At 34.8% G+C, this 25441-nt stretch overlaps 1 protein-coding gene across 1 annotated transcript in view; it reads right to left on the bottom strand.

Annotated features, from left to right (window-relative positions):
• Window positions 1-25441, bottom strand: part of LOC115283435 (protein diaphanous homolog 2-like) — a 394452-nt gene that overhangs the window by 277722 nt on the left and 91289 nt on the right. Inside the window, exons 3-4 of the mRNA XM_029929670.1 lie at window positions 3136-3237; window positions 1228-1322 (exon numbers count right to left, since the gene is read on the bottom strand). Of these exons, the coding sequence (XP_029785530.1) occupies window positions 1228-1322; window positions 3136-3237 (197 nt within the window). The remainder of the gene's footprint in view (window positions 1-1227; window positions 1323-3135; window positions 3238-25441) is intronic.

Genomic DNA, 25441 nt, shown 5'->3' with positions numbered 1-25441 from the left:
CCCCTCGTTATACCTCAGTCTTTTAAAAAAATGTATCTATATTTAAAATATTTACATGAGGTAAGCTGTAATGCAAGCCTATATTATGAAATGGAGGAACTTCTATACAGACATAGCCGGTTCAAACGACAGACACTGGTTCTTTGAGATTTAGAGACAGTCTGAGGGGGGCAAAACTGTCACAGCATAAACTGCTCAGTCTTTTTAAAATCAACACACACTTTACAGCTTAAAAACAAACAAACAAACAAACAACAAAACCCACAGAGACTATGCCCTTCCATGTAGAATCTTCACAGTTCTTCCTTCCTGAAATTAAACTACACAGGACCAGACACACCAAGAATTCTAATAATAGGTTAGATCTTGTATAGCGCTTTATTCTACAGAGCACTTTATTTGGATTATTCCTCAGAATTACCCTGTTTCTCAGAATTGGAAACAGAGATTTTGCAAGCTACAATATTTGCTCACAGAACATAGAATAATAGAACAGAAAACAATAGATTTAGAGCCATGAGAGATCTTGTTCTGAATCTCAGCTCTGCTACTCTGCCATCTATGTGACATGAGCAGTTTTATCTTCTGTAAAATGAGGATAACAGTATGCACCTCACAGGATTGTTATAGGACTCAATGAGATAAAATACATAAAGTATTTGGCATAATCCCTAGTACATGTTACATGCTTAACAAAGAATAACATTTATCCACTGATCTTAAGCAAGCTATTTAACCTCTTGGCTTCTCCACTTCTACATCCATAAAATGATAAGAACACTATTTGCTTAACAGAGTCACTGTGATGATGAAATATATGCAATTTTATGTACAGTGAATGATAGGCAGAAACAAACCTAGGACTTAGATACTCTGTGCTTAATAGTTTTTTAATGTTTATTTATTTATTTTAAGAGAGAGAATACACATGGGGAAGGGACAGAGAGAGAGAGAGAGAGAAAGAGAGAGAGGCAGAGAGAGAATCCCAAGCAGCCTCACTGATATCAGCACAGAGCCCTGGATCTCACACGCCACAAGATCATCAAGAGTCAGGACACTTGACCAACTGAGCCCCAAGATGACCCAGAATACTCTTACTGTCAACAAAGCTAGGTACTCCTGATTCTATTACAAAATGTAGAAGAACATTTTCTCACAACTCCATTGAGAAGGTAACAATCTAGAAATACCTGTGAAATGAATTTTAAAGGAAAATATCCAAGTTACCTGAATTAAGGTTTCATTCAACATGTCTTCATTAACCTCCAGAATAATGTTTTTTATGTCTTCATATGGCATACGATATGATCCTAAGAAGATAGCTAAAATAAAAATAGATTTTCTTACAAACAGAACAGCATCAAAATTTTAAAGGCCTAATAAATACCTGATTCCCATTTTCATTGACTCAAAATATGAAATTTCTGTCACTAATATTAATCTATATATAGGAACAAACAATATTAGTTTCCATTTGATGGTCTACACTGCTCATCTAGGCAAAATGGCCCATTATTATTTCAGGCTCTAATATTACAGGTTGTACATATTTAAATAAAAATTAAAACTACCACTAACAACACTGATGACTACATGTGTATGCATTTTAGATTGAGCTCCTACAAAATGACTCACGGAAAGTTAGAGATTTAATTTCAAGATGCCCTTTTAATTCAACATAGAATTTAATGTGGAGACTGTCAGATGCACATAACACAGTACTTCTCAGGAACGACAATAAAGTAACCAAATAAAAAAAATCACATCTACTTTGCAATTCTCCCACATAATAAAAATGTAGTGTCTGAATTATCATTGCTATCTGAGTTTCTGCTGACAATCATGCCGTATACTATTAGTAGCTCTGTATGTTGAACTACAATTTTTCTTGTCAACTTTTTCTTAATTGAGTATATATCATGTCATACTGGACTCATTCAACAAATTACACTGAGCAAAGCTTAAACTTATTCAGAAAGTATTTTTCAACAATGCATTTCACTTTAACTTCCATTGCATATCTGAATGAACATTCATGTGTTTTTATCACCAGAACATGAATATATTCCTAAGAATAGTTTTTCTTTTCTTTTTCGTTCATTTTTTCATGAAAAGGTCTGTATGATATCATAAGTGGCTAAAGGAAAAAAAATGTCACTGTCTAGGCAAATAATTACCTAGACATAAATATCAAGTGAGACTCCATAATTTAAGTAAATAATGTTGACAAATATCAACTAGCAATTAAGGTTATTTTTTAAAGTACTGAACATCCACTTCATAAAGAAAATGTACTGTCAGGTACGCAATGTACAGATTCACAACCGTTATTAGGAGACTGCTTTTCTGACAGTAACATTCTTACTCACAGGAGAATGATGACTTGTTTATTTTAATCTGATTCCCTATAGCACAACCGTTAGCAAAATAAACTCCCATGGTATTTCTTTGAGTAATTAGAAAAGCTTGATGTGTTGAAATTTCTTGTGCATTGTGTTTGAATATCCTCAGAATATAAACAGTCTCCTGTGGTTAAAAAAACTGCGGAATTGAACACAGAAGGAAGTATATGTCAAAGTAAAACTTAAGGCCTACTTAAACAAAGATGGGGTTAACTGTGCTGCTTAATGGTTGACTTACTTGTTGAAGGCTTTAAGGTTCATAAACCGGTTTTAAAGGGCAGTGGTTACCAATTTAACTAGCTAACATTACAGTTACTTATAGTTGAAGTAATAAAAGGGCTTGGAGAATGTGTGCAGGGAATACTCTGAAATTAACACACTCAGGCCTAGGCAGAAAGGGAAAATAGCACTTTTTTCAACGCTGCCTTCTGTCTCATCCTGTCTTCTAATAGAGTTTAATTATCAATACTTTTCAAAGCTTTATTATTCATAAGTTTCATCTGGCCTAAGGAAGGCTAAATTATGATGAGGGTCTCCATTCTTGCTGAATGACATCAAGGCAAATCAAATCATGTTTACACAAAATTTTGTTTCTAATAGATGCTAAATATACCATTTCAAAGCAGTTATAACTTTTCAAAGCAGTTACAACTTTGTTTCTTTAAATATATTCAACAACTCCTCATCACCACCACCACCACCACCACCACCCCATACAGAAAATATCACATACACAGATTCTGCGCAGTTTTGGGATCCAAAACTCTTAATTCTTTCACTTTCTTCTTTGCAGGCAGGGTCTTCTTTTCTTCTGAGGCTTCGACATTCTTTGGAACTAAAGGAAAAAATATTGATTAATAAATAATAATGGCAGTAATCTAAATACACAGAATAAATCTGTAAGGCATATTAACTATAAAAATAAAGCTGAGGCCAAAAAATCAGTAAATGTGTTTATTTCATTAACAAGAAAGAGGATAAATATAATAATATACACCTATTCTAAGGCTTCCCTACAAATTAAATATTAGCACTTAAGCAGAAAAGATAAGCCAAATAGTATCAAAAATCAATTGCTCCTTCTTACGTGATGTGTAACATTAATTACTCCTTTACCAGGTACCTATGGCAGCATTAGAATTAAATATATACTAAAATCTCCCTAATTTGGACTAATTGAGGAGAAAGGCAGACATACATTTATCCTAAATTATGCTAAAATTTAGATGTATCTTTTATTTAGTGCAACTGCTTTGAAGTACCCAAAGTAACTTTAAGTGCTAAACAGGTTGCCATATAAAAATTCCTGAGATTGCTTTGAAGAATAAATATGAACCATTTGCAAGTTGCACAACAAAAGTACCATTTGCACACACATAATTAATGAACCTCAAAGATGATGGTTTTTGAATAAGTTATCTTTGTCACCAATATTTTTAGTACTATTTGCCTTCTTAATTTTTATTGTTATTTATTATTGAAAGAAAGAGAGTGTATGCAAGCACATGAGCAGGGGAGGGGAAGAGAGACAGAGACACAGAATCCAGAACAGGCTCCAGGCTCTGAGCTGTCAGCACAGACCCGGATACAGGGCCTGTACTCATGGATGGTCAGATCACAAAGATAGCTGAAGTCAGATGCCCAACTGACTGAGCCACACAGGAACCCCCTATTTGCCTTCTTAGAACAAAATATTTAGTTATGCTTTACTTGGAAGGTAAACCCATAGTTCTAAACAGTTCAAATGACCTGAAACTATGGGAAGTAAAAGTGCCAAGGAGTGGCTTTAGCATCCCCCACCATAACCTCCATTAGTTCTATCCCAGACAAGCCATTCCAAAAACCAAAGTAAGAAAACAATGTGGTTACCTGCGATGAAAATAAAGCAAATCCCTAAATGCCTCCTATACAAGAATTCCACATCTACAATTGTATGCATATATTCGCAGCTTACCACTTCCAATATAAAAATAGGGCTGGGGACGCCTGGGTGGCTCGGTTGGTTAAGTGTCTGGCTTTGGCTCAGGTCGTGATCTCATGGTTCGTGGGTTTGAGCTCCGCATCGGGCTCTGTGCTGACAGCTAGCTCAGAGCCTGGAGCCTGCTTCAGATTCTGTATATCTCCCTCTCTCTGTCTGACCCTCCCATGCTTGTGCTTTCTCTCTGTATCTCGCAAAAATAAATATAAATAAATAAAAATAGGGCTGTAGGTAATAGGACCATTAAAAATATAAGAAAAGTAAAATATATACATATATATGAGAAAAGTAAAGCCAATATATTTTTTCAATCAAGTAGTGATATGCTTTTATCTCTAAACTCATGCTGCTAAACTGCATCATTGATTCATACAGCCATTATAATGCTGTTTATTACTTTTAAAAATATAATTTCATTTTAAGGAAATCATTTTATTATTTTAATTTATCTGATTTTTGTAAAAGAAATCACAAATGAGTGCCTGATTATCTTTAGAGAAAAAGAACACATAACCACAGGATACTTTGGCTAAGATATGTGTTCACAGATGTATGGAATTTATGTATGTCTCCCTCTCTCTGTCTGACCCTCCCATGCTTGTGCTTTCTCTCTCTAGGACCATTAAAATATGAGAAAAGTAAAATATATACATATATATATATGAGAAAAGTAAAGCCAATATATTTTTGGCTGGAAATTTTTCTATAAATGTGACAGAATACATCAAATATTATAAGTCCATCAACATCCCCTTTGTTTTAATGTTGTATAATATAAGAAAATTAAATGAACTTCCAAGAAAAATAACATCAAATTATTTACCTGAATAACTAAACTTGTAGCATTTTGTTCTAAGCTTTAACAGTATGATCCATCTACAGTGATGTAGAGTCTAAGAAGACTAGAAAATATTACACTTGAATATCATGATCTCAAGTAGTTTTTCATGCTTATTAAATGCAATAAAATTATTGCTACTATTGAGAGAAAAATGACTAACATATTTCTTAAAAAATTATGACTAACATTCCTCAAAAGATCTTCCTAAGAGCACAGAGTCCTTCCTATTCAATAATCAGCATTTTAATTTATTTAATTTTCAAGGCACTCCCAGGTTAAGATAACTCTATATAAAGAAATGACACTCCAAGGATCATACCCTTTGTTAATAAAAAAAATAATCTGAATCATATTGAACTTATTTCTTATAATCATTCAGAAAATTTTACCAAAGAAATAGTCAAGAAAACTATCCCAATCTCACAATATGCCTTAAACCCCTCTATGGGAGACTATTTAAGGATGAAACATAGGATGAAAATACTGTAGTATAAATGATATATTAAGATTTTCTGTGAACTGACAGGACTCCTGAGTAAACCAGGCATATATAATGAAAATATTCAATGACTTCATATTTTTGTTCTTATTCTTAAAATATATTTCAACTTTTCTCCTTTTCAAATGAACAAGTTGTTTAAAATTAAGATTAGATGTCTTAAATATCTAGAGGTCACAGTTAAGTTTTTTCAAGTCCTATTATGCAAATTGGCTTTATTCTAGGTTGAACAAAGGGTAAGAATTCCATGATTGGGCACTGCTATTTTGAGAATCACAAGAGCAAAGCTAGTTTAAAATAGTTAACTAACTAGACAGCCTTTCACAAACGATAATGTTTTGCCATGATCAGTAAATATTGGAAAGTGGCTATGATTGACTTTAGTTTTCTCATCTTTAAAAGCATTTCTTAGTGATCACATCCACAGGCTTAGACAAATAGAGAATCTGAAGGGAAGTAAGTATATATGAAACTTATCTAGGTAGTATTAAAGGCTTCATATATTAAAAACGTCCTTCGTTCCTAATGACTACAAAATGTTACTTGTCCTATGATGTTTTTATTACATATGTTTCAAGTGCTTAAAAACTTAAATATTCCATAACCTGATTAAATTATAGGTACATCAATATCTCAATTTAAGCTTGAACAGACATTTCTCCAAATAAGACATACACATAGCCAACAGGTATATGAAAATATACTCATCATAAGAAATCATGAGAAAAGTGCAAATCAAATCCACAATGATATCATCTCACAACTCTTTGAATGGCTCTGATCAAACCACAAAAGATAAGTATTGGCAAAAATGTGGAAAAATTGGAACTCTTGTACACTATTGGTAGAAATGTAAAATAGTATAGCTACTATAGAAAACAGCACAGAGATTCTGCAAATAATTAAAACTATAACTACCATATGATATAATAATCCTATTTTGCGATATATAAGCAAAAGAACTGAAATCAGAATCTTGAAAAAAAAGCTGCACTGTCTCTTAGTAATGCAGTATTACTGACAAAAGAGCCACAATGAGGAAAGAACCTAAATAACCATCAAAAGATGAATAAAGACATGTGGTATATACATAAAACAAAATGTTCTTCAGCCTTATGTAATAGCATGGATGGACCTGGGGAACATTATGCTAAGTGAAATAAGCAAGTCATAGAAAGACAAATATGGCATAATTATGAAGCATCTAAAACGTCAAGCTTATAGAAATAGAAACAAAAAGTAGAATTGTAGTTGCTGTGGACTGAGGGGGGGAAGTGGGGGGTTGATGTTCAATAGGTATAAAACCTCAGTTACAGACGATGAATAAGTTCTAAAGTTCTGTGGCACAAAATTATAGCTATAGTTAATAATACTGTATTGTACACTAAAACATTTGTTGAGAGGGTAGATTTTTTTGTATTTTATTTTATTTTATTAGTAGTTTATTATCAAATTGGTTTCCATATAACAGTGCTCTTTCCCACAAGTGCCCTCTTCCATTACCACCACCTCCTTTCCCCCCTCTCCCCCTTCAACCCTGGATTCCTTTTCAGTATTCAACAGTCTCTCAGGTTTTGTGACAAGAGGGTAGATCTTATGTTAAATATGCTTACATCAAAAATATTATAATGTACAAACTTAAAATAAATTATACTGATTCTGTAATTATTCAAAATTATTTGGATGGGACTGAAGAGATTTTTTTTAAGTCTCAATACAAAAATGACAATAATTGATTTTTGTTATCAATGGTCCTATGATCCTCACATTCATGAGGATTCCTATCAAATAGGATCTCTCCATATGCAAATGAAAAATCATATAGCAACTGGTTTTAAATCTGATAGATTAAATTATTTTGAGTGCTTAAACTGTTACTGGTAATCGACCAAATAATAATGAAACATAAATACTTTCTGTAGAAACAAAATGATGTATAACAAAGACATTTGTATTATTAAATATTTTAACATCGATACTAAATATTGAAGATAAAATGCCCATTAAGCATTCTTAGATTTCCTTTAATGCTTGGAGTTTTACATGTAATTGTACTATAAATTCATTCCTTTACAACTGAGAGATGTTCATTAGCATAAATATAGTACACATAGCTATATTCTTTTCCCAATCTAATTTAGGCAATGTTCAGGAATCCCCTGTTAATTTCTGCTATTTCAGTGGATACACATAATATGTGCCAAGATGTTTGTAACTGTAGAAAACATTAAGATATTATAAATGGGCAACACTAATGATTTACATAATGATAACAATAAAACATAATAAGTTTTTATAACTACTTTATTTCAAAATTCCAGTGAGAAAGGTTGATTGCTAAAGTCAGCATCAATAGTGTTTGTTCATTCATTTATCTAGCAAATACTTTTTTAACTTCTACTATTTGTGAGCCTAGGCACAAGCATACAGTGGTATATAAAACTTAAATGTCTACTCATATTTCTTAAATATGTAGTGATATATAAACTATTAATTATGGAAGTATCTCCAGAAGGTATCTAATCTTGTAATTTTTTTTATCCATGATAAATAGCTTGAATGAATATTGCATATCACTTAGCAGGTTCTTTTTGTTACTTGAAGTAGTTCTTTATTAAAGAATACTGTATCTTTGAATCAGCATCAACTGATGTGTTACATCTTGTTATAAGGAGTGTGTGGAAAAGTAAAAATATGACTCTTCTAGTAGATGTACTATATATAGAATCGGGATAAATAAAGCCATTAACAGTAGTCTTAAAAACCACCTGAAGAATTTATGTAGCTTTATGCATACATATATGTATATTTAATAAGTAAATGCCCAACTGTTGTTTTAGATATAGCATACAAATGTAAGAATTGTGAGATACATATTTTTCCATGTGTATACAATTCCGGAAGTGATTCTAACTGTATAGAAATAGTGTTTCTTGTATTCGTTGAAATAGGTGTTAAACTTCAATAAATAATTTCATGTTAAAATGAGTGCAAGTATGACAGCAGCAGGCAGGGGTAATCTACTATGATTTCTGTGAAACAGCTGCAATATTTTTTCATTAACTGTTATTTTCTATTCTTTCAAAATTCTCTTTAATCTTCTATTTCTGGAAATATATAAACACAACTGCAAATGAGGAAAGGGGGGTGACTGGGTGGCTTAGTCGGTTGAGCATCTGACTCTTAATTTTAGCTCATGTCATGATCCCAGGGACGTGAGATTGAGCACTGTGTCTCTTAAGATTCTCTCTGTCTCACTCAGCCTCTCTTCCCTAGTTACTTCTCTTTCTTTCAAAAAATGGGGAAAGGATATATATATATATATATATATATATATATATATGCATAAATATATATGTATATCCTATATATATATATATATACACACACATACATACATACATACACACACATATCACACCAAAGGGCAAAAGAGGAAAGTATAATAACACGATCTACAACAATAATAGTGATAGTAGTATTATTAGTAGTAAGCACAATCAAATCATCACAATCAGCCGCAAAATCAACTTTTATTAAATACCTCTTCTGTTACCTTATATAATAGGTATTACCATTATAATTTTATAAAGGATGAAACTAATGAATAGAAAAATTGAATAATCCTCCCAAGATTATATAGCAAATAATAAAAAGATGCTAAATCTCATCAGTAAATAGGGAAATGCAAATGAAAACAGCCAATGAAATAGTATTTCACAGTCCTCAAATTGGAAGTAACAAAAATGTTTTGTAATGCCAAGTATGGATGAAAAGGTAGAGAAATAAGAATTTGATGTAACAGTAGCAATAAAAATTAGGAAAACAAATATAAAATATATATAATATATATATATATATAATAAATATATTAACATCTAATATATTTAAGGTTTGCTTATCATAGGTATAACCCAGTCTTTCCATTTATAGGTCAAACGGTCAAGGAGACAAGGCTGTCTACTGCAGCAATATTTGCAACAGTACAAAAACTAGAAACAAAACAGGGGTTGTAAAATGGATAAATAGATTGTGGTGTGGTCATTTAATGGGATACAACCCAGCATGTACAGTGACTGTACTTCAGCAATGATAGATCCCAATTACAATGTTGGATAGAAATATAAAGCTGGTGGAAAATGTTGCAAGCAGTATAAAACATTCATATAAATTTAAAATGAAACAGAATAATCTTATGGATTGTTTATAGTATATATATATATATATATTATAAAAACATGAAATACATACTAAGCAGATTAATGACAGTGCTTTACTTGAGGGATGAAAGTGATAATGGAACAAGTAGAAGACCAGAAACTTCAATTTTATATCTAATGTTGCTGTTTTCTTTACAGCAAAGTTCTGTAGTAAATATGACCAAACGTTAATTTTTTCTTCATTCTGGGAGGCTGGTACAAGGATATTTCCTATACTAGCCTATGCAGATTTTCATTTTTCAAGTTTATTACACACATACACACACACACACACACACTTTTTACAGTTTATAAATTATTAGTCTTGGCAATACATGGACCAAGGGTATATAGGAATCAGAAACAATAGGGAAGAAAATAATAAAACTACAGGTGAAGATTAGTCAGGTCAGCAAGCACAATTTTGTTTTCGATTGTTTTTGAATCTATTTTGTGAGGAATGACACATTTGTTTACCAAACCATAAGAGGGAAAGGTCATGCAATACGCAGTATGAGATTACATTTCCATTTCCTATCATATGCTGCATATTGAAGCTGTGAAGCTTCTGTGTTACCAATAGCTGTGCATTAAGCAAGACATCTCACAGAAAGGTAGGTATCATTCTGACACTAGCATAGTACCTGCAGCCATTGGAATGACATTACCAGGAGTGTTCCCAAAGTTTAGAGCACATTAAACAAGACTAAAGGTTCTAATGGTGGGAACCAAAGACACACACACACACACACACACACACACACACACACTTTGTAACAATTCCCTAATTAAGGAACAAATCTTACTGGTTATAGTTTAGACAAGAACCCCCCAAATCAGGAAGCACATGTTACTGTAAATTAACATCTACATAAAGAATATACATGTACATCTGTTCATTAAGCCAATTAATGAACACTGCTAAATGTCCCCAAAACACTATGTTTAACTATGTGTATAGCTAATGTACACTTTCAGTTGTGTTTCAATAGCTCAGCAGGAAATCTTTATTTTAAGGAGGACAAATAAAGTTGTATTAGAGGTTTTAAAAGAATCTCCCTTGTTTGAAGTAGGATATTATTTTATATTTTTATTTTTAATAGTTTATTATCAAATTGGTTTCCGTATAACACCCAGTGCCCTTCCACACAAGTGCCCTCCTCCATTACCGCCTCCCCCCTTCAACCCTCCCCCTCCCCCTTCAGACCTCGGTTCATTTTCAGTATTCAATAGTCTCTCATGCTTTGCATCCCGCTCTCTCCCCAACACTCTTTCCCTCTTCCCCTCCCTGTAGCTCTCTCGTAGGTTACTCCTGTTAGAAATATGAGTGAAAACATATGGTATATGTCCTTCTCCCCCTGACTTATTTCGCTTAGCACGACACTCTCCTCGAGGTCCATCCACTTTGCTACAAATGGCCAGATTTCATTCTTTCTCATTGCCATGTAGTACTCCATTGTATATATATACCACATCTTCTAGATCCATTCATCAGGTGATGGACATTTAGGCTCTCTTCATGATTTGGCTATTGTAGATAGTGCCGCTATGAACATTGGGGTACATGTGCTCCTATGCATCAGCACTTCTGTATCCTTTGGATAAATCCACAGCAGTGCTATTGATGGGTCATAGAGGAGTTCTATTGATAGATTTTGATGGAAACTCCATACTGTTTTCCAGAGCAGCTGCACCAGTCTACATTCCCCCAAGAGTGGAGGAGGATGCCCGTTTCTCCACATCCTTGCCAGCATCTATAGTTTCTTGATTTGTTCATTTTAGCCACTCTGACAGGAATGAGGTGGTATTTAAGTGTGGTTTTGATTTGTATTTCCCTGATGATGAGTGATACTGAGCATAGTTTCATATGTCTGTTGGCCATCTGGATGTCCTCTTTGGAGAAGTGTCTGCTCATGTTTTCTGCCCATTTCTCCACTGGGTTATTTATTTTTTGGGTGTGGAGTTTGGGTGAGTTCCTTGTAGATTTGGGATACTAGCCCTTTATCTGACATGTCATTTGCAACTATCTTTTCCCATTCCATCGGTTGCCTATTAGTTTTCTTGATTGTTTCCTTTGCAGTGCAGAAGCTTTTTATCTTGATGAGGTCCCAAGAGTTCAGTTTTGCTTTCATTTCCCTTGCCTTTGGGGATGTGTCGAGTACGAAATTGCTGCAGTTCTGGTCAAGGACGCTGTTTCCTACTGTCTCCTGGAGGGTTTTGATGGTTCCCTTCTTACATTCAGGTCCTTCATCCATTTGGAGTTGATTTTTGTGTATGGTGTAAGAAAGTGATCTAGTTTCATTCTTCTGCATGTTTCTGTCCAGTTCTCCCAGCACCACCTGCTAAAGAGGCAGTCTTTTTTCCATTGAATGCTCTTTCCAGCTTTGTCAAAAATTAATTGGCCATACATTTGTGGGCCCCAGTTTTGGGTTCTCTATTCTATTCCATTGGTCTATGTGTCTGTTTTTGTGCCAATACCATACTGTCTTGATGATGACCGCTTTGTAGTAGAGGCTAAAGTCTGGGATTGTGATGCCTCCAGTTTTGGTTTTCTTCATCAATATTACTTTAGCTATTTGGGGTCTTTTGTGGTTCGAAACAAATTTTCGGATAGTTTGTTTTAGCTTTTAGAGGAATGCTGGTGCTATTTTGATGGGGATTGCATTGAATGTGCAAATTGCTTTAGGTAATAATGACATTTTCACAATGTTTATTCTTCCGATACATGAACAGGGAATGTTTTTCCATTTCTTGGTGTCTTCTTCAGTTTCTTTCATAATTTTTCTATAGTTTTCATCATATAGGTCTTTTAAATCTTGGTTAGGTTTGTTAATAGGTATTTAATGTTATTTTGTGCAATTGTAAATGGGATCAGTGTCTTGATTTCTCTTTCCGTTGCTTCATTATTGGTGTATAAAAATGCAGCCATTTTCTGTACATTGATTTTTTTTTTACCCTGGAACTTTACAGAATTCATTGATCAGGTTTAGAAGGGTTCTGGTGGAGTCTATCAGGTTTTCCATGTACAGTATCATGTCATCTGAGAAAAGTGAAAGTTTGACTTCATCATTGCCGATTCTGATGGTTTTTATTTCCTTTAGTTGTCCTATTGCTGATGCTAGGACTTCAAGAACTATGTGAAACAATAGTGGTGAGAGTAGACACCACTTTATGTTCCTGATCTCAGTGGGAAAGCTCTCAGTTTTTCCCCATTGAGGATGATATTAGCTGTGGGCTTTTCATAAACTGATTTTATAATGTTTAGGTAAGTTCTTTCTATTCCAACTATCTCAAGGGTTTTTATTAAGAAAGGGTGCTGTATTTTGTCAAATGCTTTTTCTGCATCTATCGTCAGGATCATATGGTTTTTGTTAATGTGATGTATCACACTGATGGATTTGTGAATATTGAACCAGCCCTGTAGCCCAGGAATGAATCCCACTTGATCATGATGGATAATTCTTTTTATATGCTTTTGAATTCGATTTGTTAGTATCTTGTTGCGTATTTTTGCATCTGTATTCATTAAGGATATTGGCCTGCAGTTCTCTTTTTCTTTTTGGGTCTTTGTCTGGTTTGGGTATCAAGGTGATGCTGGCTTCGTAGAATGAGTTTGGAAGATTTCCTTCTATTTCTATTTTTTGGAATAGTTTGAGAAGAATGGGTTTTAGCTCTGCTTTAAATGTCTGGTAGAATTCCCCTGGGAAGCCATCTGGCCCCGGGCTCTTATTCGTTGGGAGATTTTTGATAATGGATTCGAATTCTTCACTGGTTATAGGTCTGTTCCTACTTTTTATCTCTTCTCGTTTGAATTTTCGTGGTGTATGTATGTTTAGGAATTTGTCCATTCCTCTAGATTGTCCAGTTTGTTGGCATATAGGTTTTCATAGTAATCTCTGATGATTGCTTGTATTTCTTAGGTATTGGTTGTAATAGTTCCATTTTCACTCATGATTTTGATTATTTGGGTGCTCTATCTTTTCTTTCTAAGGAGCCTGGATAGAGGTTTATCAATTTTGTTTATTTTTTCAAAAAACATCTCTTGGTTTCATTTATCTACTCAACTGTTTGTTGTTGTTGTTGGATTCTATATTATGTATTTCTGCCCTGATATGTATTATTTCGCTTCTTCTGCTGGGTTTGCAGTGCTCTTGCTGCTCTCCCTCTATTTCCGTTAGGTGCTCTGTTAGATTTTGAATTTGTGCTTTTTTCTAGTTTGTTGAATTAGGCCTGGATTGTAATATACTTTCCTGTTAGGACTGCCTTTGCTGTCTCACAGAGATTTTGGATTGTTGTATTTTCATTTTCATTTGTTTCCATATGATTTTTAATTTCTTCTCTAATTGCCTGACTAGCCTAATCATTCCTTAGTAGGGTGTTTTGTAACCTCCACATTTTTGGAGGTTTTCCAGACTTTTTCCTGTGGTTGATTTCAAGTTTCATAGCATTGTGATCTGAAAGTGTACATGGTATGATTTCAATTCTTTTCTACTTATGGAGGGCTGCTTTATGCCCCAGTATGTGATCTATCTTGGATAATGTGCCATGTTCACTTGAAAAGAAGGTGAATTTCCTAATTTCAGAATGCAGAGTTCTCAATATATTTATCAATTCTGACTGTCCCAATGTGTCATTCAGGTCCTTTGTTTCTTTAGTGATTTTCTGTCTGGTTGATCTATCTATTGCTGTCTATGGAGGATTAAAGTCCCCTGAAATTAGCACATTCTTATCAATAAGACTGTTCCTGTTTGTGATTGTTTTATGTATTTGGGTGCTCCCGAATTCGGCGCATAGATGTTTATAATTGTTAGCTCTTCCTGATGCAGAGACCCTGTAATTATTATATAATGTCCTTCATTATCTTTTGTTACTGCCTTTACAGTAAAGTCTAGTTTGTCTGATATGTGTATGGCTGCTCTAGCTTTCTTTTGGCTTCCAGTCGCATGACAGATATTTCTCCAGTCCTTTACTTTCAATCTGAAGTTGTCTTCAGGTCTTGAAGTGGGATTTTAAACACCAAATTGGAAGTATTGTTCTTACCTCAACCTAGTGTTTGACAAATGAGGTGGTATAATTTATTTCTGTTAACATTTAACCTTTGTGAAGTAGTATATATATATATTCAAACTATAGTTAATTCCTTTACTTGTGGGTTAGCTATGATTTTGTACGTACGGTCTGATGTTTTTCTGGCCATTCCACACACTCAGAAAATGACCTGTTATGTAAATTCTCCTTATTCATGCCACAAATCAGTAAGTCCAGCAATAAACCCAAAAAGCGAAGTGTGTCAATGATACTGCTAAAAAATACAACAGTAGGAATTCTGATAAAACCAGTACAGTACCGGTAAGCTAACAGGGCATTTCTTGCTGAGAATAAAATTTGGATCTTCTTCATATACAGGTTTTTCTTTTTTATTTTATTTTTTTAGGTTTTTCTTTTTTAATGTGGTCCAACTCACATTGGTATAAGTCCTGAACATAGTTTAGTTTAATGCAAAGGGCAGTTAACCTTGTGAGCAAGACTGAAAAAAATAACACTCTGAAGTATCTGTCGCCAGGGTCTCAACTTGACAATGTAGGATTTTTCAGTCCGGGTTTTAGTTATATCTGAATATGTGCTGAATTAAAGTCAGTATTATAGATATCACCAAGAATTTATTCAAATGATGGATCAGTGAAAAACTATGTATTCTAAAAGAAACTTCTAATCTTCTGGATATTTGTACTCTGTTGTCTAATAAGCTTTTTAAATTTAGCACATCCTATACCAATTTTCTTATCTTCCTCCACAACTTGTCCCTCTTATAGTTTTTTCTATCTCAACAAATGGCAATTCAATCCTTCAAAGAAAATACACTCACACACACACACACACACACGCACACACACACACACAATCATTGACTTTTACCTCTCACAGGCTATATCACATTCCTTGGCAAATCCTATATCTAATTACTTCTCATCACTTACACTTCCACGTAAGGGATTCAATCCACCATTACTTCTAGTCTAGTTATTGGTGTAGCCTAATAACCCTTCTCCATTCTGCCTTTTCCCTTCTTCATTCTATACTGTCAATTCATTAATTAATGTTATTCCACTGTTTGAGACCCTCTAATGGCTTCCTGTCTTATTAGAGTAAAAACCAAAGTCTTTAAAATAGCTTAGAATGCCCTGCTTCATATTTAATGTCCATTCCATAACTACTCTGACCTCAATTCTTACTGCTTTCCCCTCATTAACTATGCTCTATCCACATAAGCTTCCTTGCTGTTCTTCAAATATACCTGAATGATTCCCACAGTACTCTTCGCATTTGATACTGTCATCACCCAATTTTTCCTCACTACTTTCAGATCTTTATTGAATATCATTTTCTCATCGAAATCATTATTTTTGTTGCTGTTGTTGTTGAGAGAGAGAGAGAGAGCGAGCGAGCGCAGGCAGGAGGGAGAGGGAGGGAGAGGGAGAGAAGCGGGGCTCACCTGAAGCGGGGTTTGAGGTCACCTAAAGTCGGGCTGTGTTTACCTGAACCAGGGCACCTGCTCACCCCATGTGGGGCTGAAGCCCACCCAATGTGGGGCTCAAGTTTACCCAATGTGGGACTTGAACTCACCAACCACAAGATCATGACCTGAGGTGAAATCAGATGCTTAACCAACTAAGCCAACCAGGCACTCATATAAATCATTCCTGATGATGTGGTTCAAAGTAACAATCCCTCCCTCTAGTCACATATTTTCCCCATTGCTGCTTCATTTTTCTCCAAAGTAATTATCACCATCTGATAAAATATATATTATTTATTTTATTGTCTACACTTTTTACATTGCTGTGAGGTCTATTAAAAAGAAGGATTTGTCACTGTTGGTTCACTGTTAAATACTAGTACCTAGAATCATGCCTGGAAAAAACTAGGTACTCTATTTTAGAATTTATACTATATATATTCTTATTTGTGAACAAGGTGTTATATATGAGGTTATATATTCTAGTATTGTTAATACCAAAAGATTATAAGTGTTCATCTATTGCAGAAAGATTTAATAAAATATGGTACACTGAGTACTACTTATAAGAGCAAAATATTTGCTATGACCGAAAAGCTCATCAACAGAAAATGATTGATTAAACTATGGTATGTCCAGTCAATGTACTACTATGCTTCTATATCCAAGACCAAGGAAGATTTTTATAGAATGATATGGAATGTTCTTCAATAAATATTGTTAAATTTAATATTGTAAATGAAGCAAGTAAGTTATGCATGACTGTGTAGTATTACCATTTATGGGAAAAAAGAGGGAGAAATATATGTATTTGCTGGTATATGCACAAAATATACCTGGGATGAAACACAAGAAATGTATTATATAAGTTACTTCTAGAGAAGGAAGGAAGTACCTGGAGGGACAGAAATGAGAGGAAGAAAGTTTCCTCTATACAAATTTTGTGCCTCTTTAACTTTGAAACATGTGAATATATTATCACTTCAAAAATGAACAGTACATAGGACAAAAATGCTTTGTGATAAAAGTTGGGGAGAAAAGTAATCTGTGCACTTTAGGTTGCAGCATAAAAATGAAGCCCATGCTTCAAGCGGCACCATTAGTAGATCAAAGGAAGAATGAGATGACACATACTAAATGGTGGCCTAGAAGTAGAGGCCTAGAGGCATATCAGAATGTATTAGTGAAATTCAAATAAGCAACATTTTAGCAACATGATTATGTGCTACAAGAGTGGGGAGCCTTATGGATTCATTGTATTCAACATGATTCATGAATTCAATCTTCACAATTATATTATCCTCGATACACTTATTTCTAATCACTGGTTTCAACATATTCATTTTTTGTTCATCACTTATAACTTAAAAATAAAGTCAAAATGCAATAAAAATATTAAACCTTCTGCACAAACATTTTGTGTGCAAACAAAAAAGCAACACTAACAGAAACAGAACTGTTGGTTGGTATGTGGCATTATCATGCCTGTAAAAATGGATGAATTCATTGTTTAAAAAGCAATTTAAGAGTTTCAATGAATTATAATATCTGCTAAGAATACTTGGAAAGTTAAACATATAAAACTTAAGGAATACCTAGGCATTATATATACAAGATAGCCTCCTCTGAAGAATTCCCAAATCAGTTAAGGAAAACTAGAGAGGACTAGTTCTTTTCATGACTAACTTAGGCGTATTATTCACATAATAGTTTTGTGATTTTTATTTCTATTACCAGAGTTATATATCCTGGAGAATATTAAGTATACATAATAATTAAGAGTATATATACAACTGCCAACAGGCATTCCACTTGATGAACTTCCCTCATAACTGTGAAAGGTAGCTATTTGTATTAGTCTGCTCTGCTTCCCATAACAAAACATCATAGAATGGGTGGCGTAAACAATAGAAATTTATTTCTCAAAGTTCTGAAGCTAGGGAATTTCAAGATCTAGGTGCTGGCAAGGTAGGTTTTATTCTGAATCCTACATTCTTGGCTTGGGCCAACATCTCACTCTATGATCACATGGCCTTCCCTTGTTATGTATGAAGGAAAGGGTAAGCAACTTGTATGGTGTCTTTTCTTACTGGATCAGGGCCCTACAGTTACAACCTCATTACTTAATTACTTCCTTAAAGACCCATCTCTAAATATAACCATGCTGGGAGCTAGGGCTTCAACATATGAATTTTAGGGAGACACAAACACTCAGTCCATAACAGTATTAGTATTATTCCTATTTCACAATAAGGAAAGTGAGGTCCCCAGAGATTTGAGAAAGCTCTCAGAAAAATTAAACGGCAGAGCTGAAATTCAATCTCAAGCTGCTTGACCCCAAAGTCCATGCTATTGCCAGTTGAATCCACCATTATTCATAAATACAGAATTAGATTCACAGTTGCCTTCCATGTACTTATTACTAAATAATTTAAGATAAGAAGGTTCAGTGGAGATGTTAAATATACCCCATGCTTTACATCACTTGTGTTCTAACCAAAATATTTGGCTCTGCCTTCCAAGTTGTGGTTTCTTTTTCTATAAATGGCTTGCTCAAAATGGAATTCTGAGTTTGGTGTTCAGTGATCCCTACAGAAGACACTGGGTGTGTATATAAATAGCTATATCTATATCTATAGCGAGGGAGGGAGGAAGACAGAGAGAGAGGGAAAGAAAAGAGAGAGAGAGGGAGGGAGAGAGAACATGAGTGAGGGAGGTAGAGTGAGGGAGAGAGATAACTACAAGCAGCTTCCATACTTTCAGCACAGAGTCCCATGCGGATCTCAAACTTATGAACTGTGAGATCATGACCTCAGCCAAAATAAAGAGTCAGATGCTTAACTGACTGAGCCACTCAGGTGCCCCAGTGTTAATTATATTTTAAATGGATGGCACAAGAAGATGAAGAAGAGGAATAGAGATGTACCACTGGCTTTGTGTATGTGTCCCCACCTAGTCCAGCCTTATAAACTAATTTTTGTGTAGCTTATGAATTAAGAGGCAGAAGAAGAGGCTTAGAGATCATGTCAAAAATCCACGGGCTCAGAGAAGTCACCAGATGAAAAAAAAATTGTTGTTCACGGCAATTTTCTCATTAAAGGCACAGGTTTGAGGAGGGAGCCCAAGCCAAAAGAACATTAGCTGATGAATCATGATCACCTCTCCCCCACAGACCTCTGGAATGAAACAGGAGAGTCTTTGAAAAGCAATTCAGGCAAAGTCTCAGATGTGTGAGTTCTGAATAGAGCCAGAGAATCAATATTCTAGGCTTTGCAGGTCTAGGCTTTGCAACTCTACTCAATTCTGCCATTGTAGCATGAAGGCTGCCATAGACAATCAATAACAAATGAGAATTGAGACAATTGAATAACATCTCTTTAAAAGAAACAGGTGGCAGGCAATATTTGGCCTACTGTAGTTTTACAATCCCTATTAGAACAAATCTTCAATACATGTCTGGTTCCTTATCCCCTTCCTTTGGCCAGTAGGAGCAAATTATTCTTGCTTCAATCTTTGAAAATGTTAGTATATTTCAAAATTTCCCTTGCAAAATAGTATCCAGAAGTGCCTTACTATAATTATTGATTAGTAATTCTGCTTTCAAATAGCATTAAAAAAATCAAACGCATTATACACCCCATGCATTTTTAAATGTATCAGTCCAATAAGGATCAAAGATTTGACCCCCAAACATAACTTTCTTATTAATTTCCTATATATTTTTTAATAATTTTACCATGTCTACATGTAAAATGACCATAAAAATTAGCCTTAAAATTTTTTTAAATTGGTTCCTGCCATTCCATTAATACTAGGTAGAAGGAGAGGTCACAAGGAGCTACAATGTTTAATAATGCTTCACTTGAGATATACTGGCTTATGATGACATGAAATTTGAATTCTATAAGAGATATACGTAAATAAGACCTTTAAATTTCATATAATACAGTTGTCTTTATGTACATAAAAATATTACTGAGTATCTAAATACTGGTTAGTTTGTTGCTAGCTGAGCTCAATGGGAAACAAGCACAGTTACTTTGTCTGTTTGCCCCTTTCCAAACCCAACTGATTTCAATTTTAATCTTTCAGTAGTAATTTTCTTTAGTTCAGAAATCACATCAGTGTATTCTGTTGAAGTCAGTGGAAGCATTAGGAAAAAATGTGAGAAAGTGGGAGTACCTGAACTTTTCTCCCTCCCTTCTGCCCTCAATCTCTCTTTTCTCTTCTCTTCTCTTCTCTTCTCCTTTCTTCCCCTCTTTTTCTTTCCCTTCCTTCCTTCCTTCCTTCCTTCCTTCCTTCCTTCCTTCCTTCCTTCCTTTCATGTTAACCTTTGTTTGTCAGTGACTTATTTGGGACCATTTTGGAAGTGTGAAAAGACATTAAGAACAAAATATTCAAATGAGCTTAACATTATCCTGTTTTTAGTAAAAACAGACTGACCCTATTCCTTTGCAATCTATCATCCTCTCTAATATGCTATCCAGAATGTAGAATGCCTGACATCATTTCCCTGTCCTTCTTTATGTACTCATCTACTTGTAATATGGATTTAAATACATTCAGAACTACAAAATTTGATTGTCAGTATTTCTTTAGGTTGGTCCCAAGGTCCTGTATCTATAGCCTAAGGGAAGCCTATTAATTCATCTCAGAGAATGTCCCTGAGAGGAAGGGATTGCAAGGAGAGTCCTTCAGGAACAATAGAGCTGGTAGATATAATTTCTGGCCTCTACCTCCCAGAAAAAACACAGGGCCAACTGTGGAAATCAACACAGTTCCAACACTCCCTAATGTACTTCTTTTACCTAGCCCTGCCCATCCTTTCCTACTCACACTTGCCTCAATCCCAGGACTGTGAGCCCCTCCCACAGAAGACCTGCACAAACCTGCCAACACTATATCTATGACCCATGTGTTTTGCAAACCTCCCTTCTGGCAGTGGCAGCAGGTCTCATTTCCCAAGCAGACAAGTGTGTACTTTATAAAAGTGCACCACACTACAGCCAGGGAATGAATACTGCCCACAACAGGCAAAGAGATTCTCTGCAGACAACCAGACTGAAATAAAAGCTACCAGGACACAATAGCAGGGCTCATACAACACAGAGAGGAGATACTCCCTGAAGCACCAGGCACTAGTGAACAAGTGATACTGGACTCTTGGAGATTACAAGACTTTTGTTTCATAAGCCCATCACCTACAAGAACAGGAGACATAGATGACTTTCCTAACACACAAAAACAGACACACAGAGTTAGACAAGATGAGGAGACAGAGGAATATGTCCCAAATGAAACAGCAGAACAAGGCCACAACAGGAGACCTAAGTGAAATAGACACAAGACACATGTCTGATACAGAATCTAAAGTAATGATCGTGAAGATACCAACCGGACTTGAGAAAAGCGTAGAAGATATAATTGAGCTTCTTAACAAAGAGATAAAAAAGAAATAATCAGAGATGAAGAATACAAAATGAAGTTAAAATACACTTGATGAAGGGGAGCCTGGGTGGCTCAGTCCTTTAAATGTCTGACTCTTTATTTCAGCTCAGGTCATGATCTCACAGTCGTGATACTGAACCCCACATTGGGCTGAACATGGAGCCTGCTAAAGATTCTCTATCTCCCCTCTCTCTTCCTCTCTCTCTGTCTCTCTCAAATGTGTGTGGGGTGGGGAGGAGATGAGTAAAAAATGATTTCAGACATAAGTGAAAATCAACATAACATAGACTGACTGCAATGTGCAGAAGATGCTATATACAAACTGAATGGTAATCAAAAATCAAAAACCAATAATAAACATGCAAAGAATAAACAGAAAGGAATCCAAGCATACCCCCTAAGAAAAAAACAGCAAACCATGAGAGAAAACAAAAGAATCATAGAAAAATAACAAAAACAGCCACAAAACAGGTAATAAAATGACAATAAACACATATCTACCAGTAATTATGTTGAATATAAATGGATTAAATGCTCCAATCAAAAGACATGGGTTACAGAATGGATAGAAAACAAACAAACAAACAAGATCTATCTCCATGCTGCCTACAAGGGACTCATTTCAGACCTAAAGACACCTGTAGAATGAAAGTGAGAGGAGGGAGAAATAACTATCATGCAAATGGATGTCAAAATAAAGTAGAGATAGATTGATAAGCAATATTGAGATCAGACAAAATAGACTTTAAAGCAAAGATTGTAACAAGAGACAAAAAAGGACACTATATAATAATAAAGCATATAGTCCAACAATGAAAAATATTTATGCACCCAATATGAGAACACTCAAATACATAAAACCATTAATAACAAATAAAAGCAACTAAATGATAGTATTGCAATAATAATAAAGGAGTATAACACTCCACTGACATCAAGGACAGATCATCTAGACAGAAAATGAACAAAGAAATTGTCTGAATGACACATTGGACCAGATGAGTTTAACAAATATATTCAGAACATGCCAACCTAAAACAGCAGATATACACATTCTTTTCAAGTGCACATGGATCATTGTCCAGAAATTTAGGACATTGTCCAGATCACGTATTACGCCACAAAACATGTCTCAACAAATTCAAAAAGGTCTTTTCTGATCACAACAGTATGAAACTATAAATCAACTACAGTAAAAAAAAAAAAGTCAGTAAAGAGCCCAAAAATATGGAAGTTAAATAATATGCTACTTACCAAATAATGAGTAAACCAAGAAATCAGAGATGAAATAAAAAATTACATGGAAACAAATGAAAATGAAAACACAATAATCCAGAATCTTCAGGATGCAGCAAAAGCGGTTCTAAGAGGGAAGTTTACAGCAGTGAAAGTCTAAGTCAAGGAGCAAGAAAATTTTCAAATAAACATCCTATACTAACACCTAAATGAGGCAGAAAAAGAAGAAAATTCAAAACATAAAGCCAGCAAAAAGGAAAAAAAAATAAAGATTAGAGCATCAGAAATAAATGATACAGAAACCAAAAAAAAAAAAAAAAAAGTAGATCCAATAGATACAATTAATGGAACCAATGAAACCAGGAGCTGGTTCTTTAAAAAAATCAACAAAAGAGGTAAACCTCTAAGCAGACTCATCAAAAACAATAATGACAGTAAGAACAAAATAGAGGGGCACCTGGGTAGCTCAGTCAGTTAAGCATCTGACTTTGACTCGGGTCAGAATCTTATGGTTTATCAGTTCTGTACTGTCAGGGAAGAGCCTGCTTTGGTTCCTCTGTCTCCCTCACTCTCTGCCCGTCCCCAGCTCACACTCTCTCTCCTCCTCTCTGTCTTAAAAATAAATATTTTTGAAAAGAAAAATAGAGTACTGAAATTTAAAAAAAATCACAGATGAAATAGAAGTAAAAACTGGAATAGTAATACATAGGATTGTAAGGGAATATTATAGAAAATTATATGCCAACAAATTGGACAAACTAAAAAGAGAGAATAAATTCATAAAACATATAACTTCCCAAAACGGAAGCAGACAATAGAAAATCTGAAGAGACGAATCACCAGAAATAAAATTGAATCAGTAATCAAAAAAAAAAAAAAAAAAAGACTCCCAAGAAAAAAATAATCCAGGACCAGATAGGTTCACAGGCAAATTCTACCAAACTTTTAAAGAAGAGTTAATACCTATCAGCAATCAGAGAAAGGATAAAATCGATATGGCCATTTCAATAATTCCAGGAAAAAATAGTTGACAGTACAATATCCATTCATGATAAACACTCTGAAAAGTAGGTCAAGAAAGGACATTACTCAACATAATAAAAGCTTTTTAAATAAAAAACCTACAGGGGTACTACTCAATGGGGAAAAAACTGAGAGTTTCCTCTAAGGTCAGGAACAATAAAAGGATGCCCACTCTCACCACTGTTATTTGACATAGTCATGGAAATCCTCATCAAAGCAAACATTAACAAATAAAATATATCCTACTCAGTAAGGAAGATGTGTATGTGAGGATGACTTGATACTATGTATAGATAACACTAAAGACTACACCAAAAAAAATAGAAATTACAAATAAATTCAGTAAGGTGGCAGAAACAAAACTGATGTACAAAAACCTGTTGCATATCTGCACACTAATAATGAAGCAACAGAAAGAGAAATTAAGAAAAGACAATTGCAACAAAAATAATAAAATATCTCATCATAAACTTAACCAAAGAGGTGAAAACACCTGTACTCTGAAAATGATAAAACACGGGTGAAAGAAATTGAAGATGGCACAAAAAATGGGAAAATATTCCATGGGATTAGAGCATATATTGTTTTTTTTTCCCTTAGGTTTTTTTTCAATATTTTATTGTCAAGTTGTTTTCAATACAACACCCAGTGCTCTTCCCCACAAGTGCCCTCCACCATCACCACCACCCCTTTTCCCCCCTCCCCCTTCCCCTTCAACTCTCAGTTCATTTTCCGAATTCAATAGTCTCTCAAGTTTTGTATCCCTCTCTCTCCTCAACTCTCTCTCCCTCCTCCGCTAGCCCTGGTTCTCCATTAGGTCTCTCATGATTTCCTGTTAGACCTATGAGTGCAAACATATGGTTTCTGTCTTTCTCTGCCTGGCTTACTTCGCTCAGCATGACACCCTCAAGGTCCATCCACTTTCCTACAAATGGCCATATGTCATTCCCTCTCATTGCCATGTAGTACTCCATCGTGAATATATACCACATCTTCCAGATCCACTTATCAGGTGACGGACATTTAGGCTCCTTCCATGTTTTGGCTATTGTTGACATTGCTGCTATGAACATTGGGGTACATGTGCTCCTATACATCAGCACCTCTGTCTCTCTTGGGTAAATCCCCAGCAATGCTATTCCGGGGTCATAAGGGAGTTCTATCGATAGTTTTTTGAGGAACCTCCACACTGTTCTCCAGAGTGGCTGCACCAGTTTACATTCCCACCAACAGTGTAGTAGGGTGCCCATCTCTCCACACCCTCGCCAGCATCCATAGTCTCTTGATTGGTTCATTTT

The sequence above is a fragment of the Suricata suricatta genome, chromosome X (assembly GCF_006229205.1).
Source record: "Suricata suricatta isolate VVHF042 chromosome X, meerkat_22Aug2017_6uvM2_HiC, whole genome shotgun sequence".
Taxonomy (NCBI): Eukaryota; Metazoa; Chordata; class Mammalia; order Carnivora; family Herpestidae; genus Suricata; species Suricata suricatta.
The sequence above is the reverse complement of the archived record's forward strand: the minus strand, read 5'-3'. Positions and strand labels throughout refer to the sequence as shown.